Source organism: Ovis canadensis, chromosome 23, assembly GCF_042477335.2.
Source record: "Ovis canadensis isolate MfBH-ARS-UI-01 breed Bighorn chromosome 23, ARS-UI_OviCan_v2, whole genome shotgun sequence".
In the NCBI taxonomy this organism is placed as follows: Eukaryota; Metazoa; Chordata; class Mammalia; order Artiodactyla; family Bovidae; genus Ovis; species Ovis canadensis.
The window spans coordinates 64146557-64158554 of NC_091267.1; the positions used below are offsets into that span (position 1 = coordinate 64146557).

Genomic DNA, 11998 nt, shown 5'->3' on the forward strand with positions numbered 1-11998 from the left:
AAAGTAGAAGCTTTTTGACTTAACTGAGAAATGAAAAATTCTTCAAAACTATGTTTTATAAAGGTTATTTTGTTCTTTGAATGAGTTTTATTTGCTATATCATTTTGCAAATTAAACCTGAGGTATTTTTCATTAATCCATGTTCAACCCATTTCAGTTTTAATTTATAACATACACTGTTTTTGAAAGAGAAAGATAGTTGTAATTAGATAGCCTAAATATATTTCTTTAAAGAAAACAAAAACATTTACTTTTCTTTTCAATAAAGAAAACTTTCTGCATTTATTTGACTGTGCTGGATCTTTGTTGCTGCACGCTGCTTTCTCTCATTGTGGGGAGCGGGGCTGCTCTCCAGGTGCAGTGTGCAGGCTTCTCATTGTGGCGGCTTCTCTCGTTGGGGGGCGCAGGCCCTAGCCGGGCGGGCCTCACTTGTTAGAGCACACAGGCTCAGTAGGTCCAGCTCCCGGGCTCTGAGCACAGATTCAGTAGCTGTGGCACACAGGCTTTGTTGTCCCATGGCATGTGGGATCTTCCTGGACCAGGGATCCAACCAGTGTTCCCAGCATTACATGGTGGATTCTTAACCCCTGGACCACTAGGGAAGTCCTATATTTCTAACTTAGATTTTTCACATTTTTTTAAAGTCCTAAGTGTCTTTAAGGTTAGTTAAAAAGCAGTTGTAAGTTAGTGGATTTAACTCTCATTACTTAGTTCTTAGGAAATTGCTTAGCACACAAATAGAATTATCTTTATTCGCATTTTCTAATTTTTCCACAAGGAATTTTAGTTATTTGTGCTTTGTTATTATTTTTGAGTGGTGCTAGATTTCCTCATGTACTTTATAATCTATTTAGTATTTGTTGGCAAGTTTGTCTCAAGAGGTTTTGTTTTTTCCTCCTTGTCATTGTTTCTCCCTGTAGGGCAGTTCTGCCTTAGTCTGGCACGCACTGAGATACACATCTCAGAACCAATTCTTACATTTACAAGATAGAAGAATTTTGTCCCTTGAGAAAATTGAGTTAAAGTCCCCAGGTATGCTCAGGGCCCAAATCCTGTTGCATAGATTTCTCTGATGTTTACCTGTGCCCTGGACAAGAATTTTGTTCCTAGATGCATTTCTGAATTAACTGTCAGACTGTTTTACTAGCACTTGATTCGTAGTCAGGTAACCAGTGCAGGCCTCATAGAGCCTGCCTATTTTCTCTTTCCATGTCACTTCCTGTCCTGTACACCTTCTGTTTGGTGCTGGTATCTTAAGTACCTTCTGTCTTTAGACCCTGCTGTCCACTGGGGATTATGTTTATCCATAATCAGTTAATGGATCCACGGGTTGTTGCTATACTTTTTTTTGGCTAATATTATGAATGATGCAGCTGTGAATATTCATGTACAAGTTTTTAGGTAGATGTATGTTTCTGTCTTCCTGAATGTATACCTAGGGGTGGAATTCCTGAATCAAAAGATAACTCTTATGTCTGTCTACTTGAGGGACTGCCAGACTCATTTTGTAAATGACGGTGCCGTTTTACCTTTCCACCAGCAATGTACATGGAGGGGGCTGCAGTTTCTCTATATACTCATCAACACTTGTTATTATCTTTTTTATTTTAGCCGTCCTATTGGATGCGAAGTGGTATCTACCTCATTGTGGTTTTGATTTGCATTTCCCAAGCTGCTAATAACATTTGCACTTCTTTTTTGGCCATTTGTGTATCTTCTTTGGAGAAGGTCTGTTCCCATCTTTTCCCATTTTTTAATTGGGTTTTTAGTCTTTTTATTATTGTTGTGAGAGTTCTTTGTATATTCTGGGTATCAGTCCTGTATCAGATACTTGATTTGCAGATTTTTTTTTCCATTCTTTGTCTCGTCTTTCACTCTTTTTCATAATGATTTGCAGCACAAAAGTTTTAAATTTTCTTGTAGTCTATTCTTTGGTTGCTTGTGTTTTTTGTGACATGTCTAAGAAACTGTTGTCTCACCCAAGGTTATGAAGATTTACACCTGTGCTTTCTTCTGAGCGTTTTATAGTTTTAGGTCTTGCATTGGGGTCTGTGATCCATTCTGAGTGCATTTTTGTGGTGCCACTCTTGTTTTTCGTCATGAGAACCAGTTGTTTGAGTGACCATTTATTTAAAAGACTGTTTTTTTTCCCCTTACTGAATTATCTTGACACTCTTGTTGAAAATTCAGTTGATCTTAAATAGTAAAGATTTATTTCTGGGTCATCAGTTTATTTCATTGATCTATATATCTGTCCTTGGGACAGCACTACCCTGTCTTGATTGCTGTAGCTTTGTAGGGAATTTTGAAATTGGCGAGTGAGTGTTAGCCCTCCAGCTTTGTTATTTTTCAGGATTCTTTTGGCTATTGCCAGCCCCTTGGATTTCCATGTGAATTTTATGATTGGTTTGGAAGATACTTATTTTTAATAGTTGTTTTTAGCTTTTTAATCTGTTTTGTACCTTTGTGTCCATCTTGACTAGAAGTCTCTAGATTATTTGTACAATTAGAAGTCGATGGACAGAGGGCTACAGTGTTGAATATATACTTTGTGCCAGACAGTAATGATGAACTTATCAGATATGAGGTAGTATTTAAAACATTTAGGCTTTAAAAATGTAGTATCTTGTATAATTTAATTTCTAGGATTGTCAAATAATGTAATATCTCTATTCTGGTACAAATGGTGCTTGAAAAGTTCTCCAAATATAAGACTTGTCATCACTTGATAAACCAGTATATTGTGGATAGATTTTAATAGAAAACTCAGACTTTTGCCTTGAACAGTAAATAAATTATCTTCTGGTACATTTTCTTGGAGTAAAAGAAATCCCAATTTTGTTTTATTAACTAAGATTTTAAAATAATTAGTTTTAATTTACTGTTTATTAAGTATATTATTCTTTAGAAGAGTCTTATTAGCCAGAAGGAGATTCAAGTATATCCTAAATCTAGCCATTGGCGTTTTCTTCACTTACTAATTTAGGGGGCACCAGTCACCTAAAGGATCTGTATTTTCGTGTTTTAGATTGTCATGTTGACTTTTATTAGAGGTGATGTTACTGGGGTGAGTGCATATATATGAACCCGTGGAAAGAGTGCCTTTACGTGGAGGAATCCAGCCCAGGCCCAATCACACACATATACATAAACATATTTTTTCTCTTTTCAGTTAAAATGAGGAAAACATAGGTTTGGAGAGCCATTCTTTCATTTTATAAATGTAAGAAGCTAGGACTAAATTGCATTTTTTTTTTCTTCTATGATACTGATTTTTTTCCCTACTTCTCTCATGACATAGCAGTCACCTTACATTTATGAAAATTTGATGTAATGAAATGGCATTTTACAAGCTTTAAATGGAGCAGATGTTTGAATTCTTTTTAAGTGTCATTGCTCTTTTGCTTTCAAAAGTAAGGTCTGTTCTGTTTGTGTTGCTTAAACACTGGACACTCATGTTAAGAGCTTTATTGAGATACAGAGATAATTCATATACCATATAATTCTCCCATTAGAAGTGTACAGTACAGTGATTTTTAGTATATTCACAGAGCTATAACCTTCACCACAGTCAGTTTTAGAACATTTTCATTTCCCTAGAAAGAAATCTTGCACCCCTTATGTGCTACCTCCCAACCTCCTGTACCCTCCAGCCCTAGCCAGCTACTAATCTACTTTTTCTCTCTATGGATTTGCCTACTCAGAACAGTTTTTGTAAATGGAATCATCCAGTTTGGTCTTCTGTGACTTCTTTCACTAAGCCTAATGTTTTCAAGCTTCATTCATGTAACATATATCTGTACTTCATTCTTTTTAGGGCTGAATAACATTCCAAACATTGCATTTTTTTTATTCGTTCATCAGTTGATGGACATCTGAGTTTTGGCTGTATTATGAATAATACCACTGTGAACATTCATGTATAGATTTTTGTGTGAATGTACATCTTCATTCCTCTTACAAATACCAAGGAGTGGAATTTCTGGATCATAAAGTAACTATGTGTAACTTTTTAAGAGACTACCAAACTGTTTTCCAAAGTGGCTGTACCATTTGATATTTCCAGTAGCAGTGTATGAAATTTCTGATTTCTTTACAGTTTCATGAATACTCATTATTATCTGTCTTTTCCTTGTTAGCCTTCCTAAGGGCATGTGATGTGGTATCTCATGTATGGTGGGTTTTGATTTGCATTCTCTGACGCTGAGTCAGGTTTGTTGTTGCACACATATGTAAGGGACAGGGGTCAGGCAGTGCTTCTAAATCACAACTGGACTAGGTTGAAGGTTATTATGATCCACTTAAATTTATTCCCAGTCACTAGATATCATGACTCTTACATCCCCAGGTCAGATAACTTAGCAGGTCTTTAGTGCAATCTTCTGTTCAGATGCCCAGTGTACCATCAACACAGTGACCTGTTTCTCTTCTTGGATTACCGTTTCTTGGTGTTGATATAAGCAGTATACTATAATTGAGCCTTTTGAAAAAAGAATGCCAAAATTTGACTCCTGGTTGAAAGAGAATATCCTGAAGGTGTTGACAGTGATCTTTATAAGACACTTTTGTTAAGTAATGGGTTTGTAATAAACTTAGATGAGAGTAAGGAAATATGTTTAAACAGATGAAATAGGCGGTAAATTGTTGATTAACCAGGGGTGGAGAGCGGGAGTATCGTTTGGATCTGAGCCAAAAATAATATTTAAAACCTTTGGTTACTTTGACTTGTCTTTATCAATAGCTCAGATTCTGAAAGGAAGACGTTTCCTTTTGAGTGAAAGCCTTAATTTTATCATCCAGTATAACAGATGAAACCTGTTATGGTATAGACAGTGCACAGTGAGGAGGCACCCCGGGTTTCAGTTTAGCAGTGTAGTGAACAGTTAAGTCTTTTGGTGTGAGTGCTGTAATTACATAAATAACCCATGTGGAAAGGAGATTTGCTGAGGTGCTTAATGAATCATGTTTACTACATCTGTAGATAAGAGTCAGTGTTTTAAAGTTTTGTCTTTGTGGTTACCTGTGATATGTGCTTCTGGTGTTAGCATTGATCTAAAGACTATCGTAATTACGATTGTTTGTAACATATTGTAAAGAATCCGTGTCTGAAGATCTCTTGGTTAATTTTTAATTACTCTTGGTGGAGGTGGGGGTATGTTGAGAACGTGTTTGAACCCAGGAAATTATAAGTAAGTTGTATTCCCTCCTCCCAGGGAGGGAATATATAAGATTATATATGGGCCATACTGGGTTAATGATGGTTAAAAAATTTTTTTTTCAGTGGTTGTACTTAACCTAAATGTAAAATGTAAAACTCCTAGAGGATAATATAGGAGAAAATGTACATGACCTGGGGTATGGCGATGACTTTTTAGACATAACATCAAAGGCAGAATCCATGAAAGAAACAGTTGATAGACTAGACTTCATTAAGATTTAAACTGTTTGCTCCATGAAAAATGGTGTCAAGAGAATGAGAAGATTAGCCACAGACTGGGAGAATATATTTGCAAAAGACACATCTGATAAAGGACAGTTATCAAAAATATAGAAAATACTCAGCAATAAGAAAACAAACAACCTAATTAAAAAAGGAACAAAAGACCCAAATCAGTGCTTCAGGAAAGAGGATATAATGATAGCAAGTAAGCATATGAATAGATGTTCAGTTTCATATGCCATTAAGGAATTGTGAATAAAAACAGCACTGGGACACCACTGCATGCTTGGAGAATGGCCAAAGTCCAGAAAACTGACCCCACCAGCTAATTGACATTCTGAAAGAGGTAAAACAGTGGAGACAGTGAGAAGATGAGTTGTTTCCAGGCATAGAGAGGAGGGAAAAAATGGATGGATAGGCAGTGCTCAGAGGATTTTTAGGGGGGTGTGTGTGTGCGCGCGCGTGCGTGTGTGTGTGTGTGTATGTGTACTTTGCAACCCCATGGACTCTAGCCCACCAGGTTCATCTGTGTGTGTGTGTGTGCGCGCGCGCGCTTGTGTGCGTGTGTGTGTGTGTACTTTGCAACCCCATGGACTCTAGCCCACCAGGTTCATCTGTCCATGGAATTCTCCAGGCAAGAATACTGGAGTGGGTTGCCATTCTCTTCACCGAGGGATCTTCCTGACCCAAGGTTCATACCTGAGTCTCCTGCATTGCAAGCAGCAGCTTTACCATCTGAGCCACCAGGGAAGCCCACATATCACTATACATTTGTCTAAACCCGTAGAATCATAAAACCAAGAGTGAGACCTAATGTAAACTGTGACTTTTGGTGATAATGTTGTGTCAGTGTAGGCTCATTGGTAACAGTCGTGCCTCTGTGGTGTGGGATGTGGCAGTGGGAGAGGGTGTTACCTGCAAAGAAATAGAGAAAACCTAAAACTGCTCTAAAAGATAAAGTTTGTCAATTTCCTTCTTTTAAAAAAAAGTCATTGTGGAGCTAATTGGCTTTTCAGATATTTGCATCCCTATTTCGTGCTGTGCCGGGTAAGGCATTCTAAGAGGTCAGAGCACAGTGGAAAAGTTCAGACTCTAATGGACTCTTGAAAAAACAGTGGTTTTTGTTCTGGGTATTGTGGGATTTCTGATTTCCAGACCTTTGTCATGCTTCCTGTCCCTTTTAGGACTAGTAGCTTGGTTAGGTAATAAATACATCCATATTTGACAAACTTCGATCCAGAGACTGAGATAGTCTAAGTTTTGTCCATCGTTGATGCTAGAAGATAGGCACTGAGTAGAAAAATAAGTAAATAGGGATTTGGTTTGCTGTTTGGAGAGGATTCTTTTGTTTATTATTGTTGTATGCTCTTATGGTTCATGTAAAGACTGTGACTAAAGACAATCGGAATTTTTTCAGGAATCTGAAAATTACTGGCATGGGTTTCAAACCTGTACTTTATCTGATAAAGTTCTGTGTTACGCATTCTTCGATTTCTTTTATTGTCAAAGATAATTATGCTCACTCATATTTGGGTTTAGTGCATGTTTGGATTGTTTTAAATTGTGCTTTCCTTTTGTTGAAGGAGTATAGTCACATGGTTCAGAAATTACAATGCTGTTTAAAATGTGCGTTGAGCAGTCTTGCTTCTACGCTGTCCTTGTCTTCCTTTCCTACAACTAACTTCTCAAGGTGACCACTCTACGTGTGTAGCTTTCCAATGCTTTAAAAAAACGCCAGCCCTTGGTATGGTTGGTAAAAAGCATTGAAATTACTTACAAGCTTCTTAACTCTTCTTGCAAGGTTGGTGGCTACCTGGGAGACCAAAAACAAAATAAAAAATAATAAATAACGTTTATTGAGAGCTTGCAATATACTATGCCAAGTTTACAATAATATGAAAAAGCATTGCACACTTAGCATTCCCATTTTATAGATAAGAAAGTTGAGGCTTAAGAAAGGTTAAGAAATTTAACCCATGTAAGTAGCAGATATCAATGATAGGATTCAGAGCTAAGCAATTTTTAAAAAATCATGAGCATTTTTAAAATTAATGAGAAACTAGTTAATGGAATCCCGTATATCCATCACTGAGATTCAGTAGTTGTTAAGATTTTACATCTACATGATTAATTCTTACTCTTTTGTTTCTAAAGCATTTAAACAAGACCTAAATATCCTGTTAGGTTGCTTCTGTGCATCTCTGAGACATGCCCTTGTTTTGTTACATGGTGACAATGCCTTTTATTCATCCCTCCAAATAGCTAGAATGATAAAGAAAAGAAGCTGACCGTATGACCTAGGACGTCAGTTCAACCTACAGAAGACTCTTCATTTAGTTATGAAAGGGTGGGATGATTTCTTAACTTCGTTTTACATAGCGGTGTGGTTTTTCACAAAGGCAGAAATGGCTGACCCACACTGAACTCAGATAAAGGGTACAGAGGACTGTGGCAACCAGAACTGTCCTAATAGTGAGCTTTATTCAAGACGGCTTTTCTAAGAACTTACCATCTACATAAAAAAATAAACAATTCTTTAATGCTGATAGCTAAATCAAGCTGTGAGTTTTAAATAGGTTGTGCATTGGTTTTTGATATATGGACTGTTTTTGCTGGGCGCATGGTGTGAAACTTACACTTAGTGTTTATTTCAAGGTCTTTGATCTGCGTCAGTGTCACCGCCAGATGCAGCAGCAGGCAGCCACGGCGCAAGCTGCAGCGGCTGCCCAGGCGGCGGCCGTGGCGGGAAACATCCCGGGCCCAGGGTCAGTAGGTGGAATAGCCCCAGCCATCAGTAAGTATGCCTTTGACTTTTTTTGTCTTTCAAGTGTAGTAGTTGGTGCTTTATCTTGATTGACTCAGTTAATTAGTTACTTTAACCAGTAATAGAAAGTGAAGTTCTTTTTACTGGGATAAGAACGTTTTTTGAATTTGTACAAAAATTAAAAAAAAAACAAAAACAAACCTGTTCATCTGTAATAGTTGCCCTTTGTTTACAGCCCTGTATTCATTCTTTTTGTATCAAAAAAGGGACTGTGGGATGAAGACGACAGGGGGTTGTTATTGTTATATTGATCAGTCTCCCCTATTTTTGTTGATGCTTTTAATTCTTGCCTCACCAGCCAGGGTGGGTTGTAATCACCAATGTGCTTTGCTTTATTCTAGAAGGAAAGCATATTTCAGTTTCAGAATTAGACGTCTCTCCAAGTTTTTCTCTAAAGTGTACTAAGCATGGAGAGAAAACCAAGTGACAGTGGCGTTTGGATAACTTGTAGACTTTTTTTTAATTTTAGGGTAAAATTGAACTGTGTGCCAGGTTTCACACTGATGGGGAATTTTTTACTGCAGAGTTAAACTCCTGACTATAGACTTTTATGATGGAAACACGTGGCACCCATCTTCCACGTCTGAAGGCATAACTAGTGATTCATTCAACCCCTGTTCTTAACCTCTTCAGTGTGGTAAGCAAATCACACTGGCTAAGAAAACTGCAGTGGCCCTGCAGGTTTCTCTACAGTACATGCAAATTCCTCCCAGTAGTTTCATTGTAATATTGATGAATGCAGATTGACTATATGACTGTATGTTCTGACTGGAGAATTAGATACAGCGTCTCCGTTGTGATTTATGCTCAGGAGTTTACAATTTCGAGGTAGATAAGGCATACTCATTTATAGAATTTGATTTTTTTTTTTAATTTGGGCATCTAAACCATTAATTTGCTAGTTTTGATGATACACATATGCTTTTACTGAAGAATCCAGAGCTGTTAATAAATTTCTCCTTTTCATCTACTGCCCCCGGCCTCCCCAACTGAATAATTACATACTATCTCTGTTACATTGTGAAACTGAGAGACAGACATCATCTGGCTCATCCAAGAAGTCTTAGTGGAACCAGGACTATTTTCTGTCTCATTGTTAGTCATGTTTTACCCTGAACTAGACAGTTTAGACAGTAAAGTTCTTAGAACCAGCGTGTAGACATGCACTGCCTCTTAAAAACAGGTTATTTCTTATCCCTTCACCTCCACTTCTAAAGAGAAAAAACAGATGGGGTGTTGGTGGATTGTGGTAATTTATAATTAATGGCTAGAAGACCCATGTGGAATATACATTGTCTTAATCAAAAGTTTTCAGTCCCTGTTCACAAAGTATAGATCTGTACTTACTTTTTGGCACTTTGGCAGAGAAGTCTTGTGCTGGGGAGAATGCAGTAAAGAAAGCTGATCACCTTGTTAATGTAAGATTTAGGGGGGATGGGAAGGGGTCAGCCTATCCCGCTGACGTCTTCCAAATCTTTTCTGTTAGGTTTGTCAGCTGCTGCCGGAATCGGTGTGGATGACCTCCGTCGTTTATGCATACTCAGGATGAGTTTTGTGAAAGGCTGGGGACCTGATTACCCAAGACAGAGCATCAAGGAAACACCTTGTTGGATTGAGATTCACTTACACCGGGCCCTCCAGCTCCTCGATGAAGTCCTTCACACCATGCCTATTGCCGACCCACAGCCTTTAGACTGAGGTCTTTTAACTTAACGTTGGGGCCCTTACCATTATCAGGATGGTGGACTATAAGATGCAATCCTGTTTGTAACCTGAAGATATATTTCACTTTTGTTCTGCTTTATCTTTTCATAAAGGGTTGGAAAATGTGTTTGCTGCCTTGCTCCTAGCAGACAGAAACTGGATTAAAACAATTTTCTTTTTCCTACTTAGAACTTTTCAGGCATGGCTCAGAGCTTAAAGATTGGGACAAATACATTCTTATTAAATCTTCACCAGTTATGTTTGAAGGAATCATTCCAATGCTGGAAAATTTAGCCCTTTGAAATGTTTTAGAGCCTTTTATATGCAGAACATCTATATGTGTGTTATCCTACAGAATAAATTTAATATTGCTGATTTTAAAGGCAGAGAAGTTCTCAAAGTTAATTCACCTATGTTATCTTGTGTGTGAGTTGTTACTGTTGAATATACTTTACTCCGAAATATTGTGCCATGTGGGTGAGTTAATTTTACCAAGAGCAACTTTACTCTGTGTTTAAAAAAGATAGTAGTGTATTATAACCTTTTATCCAAAATATTTTTTTTCAAGTTAAACTAGTGAAAATGATTTTAACTCAGATTGTCTTGCGACTCAATTCTTCTTTTGCCAAGGCAAAACACTAATCTGTGTATATTGAGAATTCCTTAAAATTACCAGACAAAGGAGTATCATTTAAAATTACATTTGTTATTTTTGTTGGATAACTATTTATCAATAAATATACTTTTGCCCTGTTAAACAGTAGACATATTCTGTATTTCTAGGCACAGGGTTGGTTACTAAGGAGCCTAGAAGAGGAATTTCTTTCCTTCCTTAACATAGGGAAAGATTTTATATTTTTTAAAACACTAAAAGCAGTGTCACTCCATCTAATATCTTACCGTTCTGCACAAGTGGCAATGCTAAGCTAAATAATGAGTATTTTGGAAACCGCTAAATTCTGTGTTAAGTACTGTGCAGAATAATAGAAACATTACCATTCATTGATAGGTAGTTTGGATATTTTTGTACTTGATTTGATGTGTGACTTTTTTTTTTCATATACTGTTTAAATCATGTATGTTATGACAGTGTTGAAAATTCAGTTTTTGTATCTTGGGGCAAGACTGCAAACTTTTTTATACCTTTTGGTTATTCTAAGCCCTTTGCCATCAATGATCATATCAATTGGCAGTAACTTTGTATAGAAAGTTTAAGTAGAAAAGTTGCAAATGTATTGACTGTACCACAGACACAATATGTATGCTTTTTACTTAGCTAGTAGCATAAATAAAACTGAATCTCAACATGCAAAGTTGAATTCTAGGTTTGATTTTTAACTTTTTTTTTCTTTTCCACTTTTGAGTCCAACCTTAGTGGTGAGACACCTTCTAGTAAATGACAGGCAACAGCTAGTACTATTGGGCAGCTTTGGTTTTCTCCTCCCACTCTATTGGGACTCCCCATGGACGTTACGTATCAAGTGTAGGGTTGGTTATTTTTTTCACTTTTATTTTACTGTAGCAAAGCTAGGCCTGATTGTAAGATAAATAGGTTGTCTGCAGGATAAATAGTGTGAAATAAAATCAAAGATTATCTTTAAGGTGTTTTTGCTTTTTTCATGGAGGGCCTTTCTTAGTGTAATAAGATTATTTCAAGTGTGTTACAAGTTTTGAGACATGAGAAATACTTATGCATGATAGTCATCCTTATATCAGCTTAAATCAACAAGTCTTCTACTTCCTTGCTTAGGTCTTCTTAATAAGACCATCCTAGAAACCACTGAGTTTGCTTATTTCTGTGATTTAAACATATCTTGATCCAAGCTACACGTCTTTTGTTTTTTAAAATAACATTTCTACCAACTCATTTATACTCTTGAGTTCTTACGAACACTTCTGTTAAAGACCTAGTTCTAACCTGTAAAACTGTGGTGATTTTACACTTTATTGGCAGATTTTCTAAAAAGGTATCTTCATTCTCTAGAATTTTTGACTTTAGGTCTGTTTCACTGTGAATGAAGAGTAGGAGC

At 36.9% G+C, this 11998-nt stretch overlaps 1 protein-coding gene across 2 annotated transcripts in view; it reads left to right on the forward strand.

The window, feature by feature from the left end:
- The window catches only part of SMAD4 (SMAD family member 4), a 51610-nt gene extending 40329 nt beyond the window's left edge, over positions 1-11281 (forward strand). For both annotated transcript variants that reach the window (XM_069568588.1, XM_069568589.1), the window contains exons 11-12: positions 8096-8234; positions 9751-11281. In XM_069568588.1, the coding sequence (XP_069424689.1) occupies positions 8096-8234; positions 9751-9962 (351 nt within the window). In that variant the 3' untranslated portion in view covers positions 9963-11281. The remainder of the gene's footprint in view (positions 1-8095; positions 8235-9750) is intronic.
- The last annotated feature ends 717 nt before the right edge of the window (positions 11282-11998 follow it).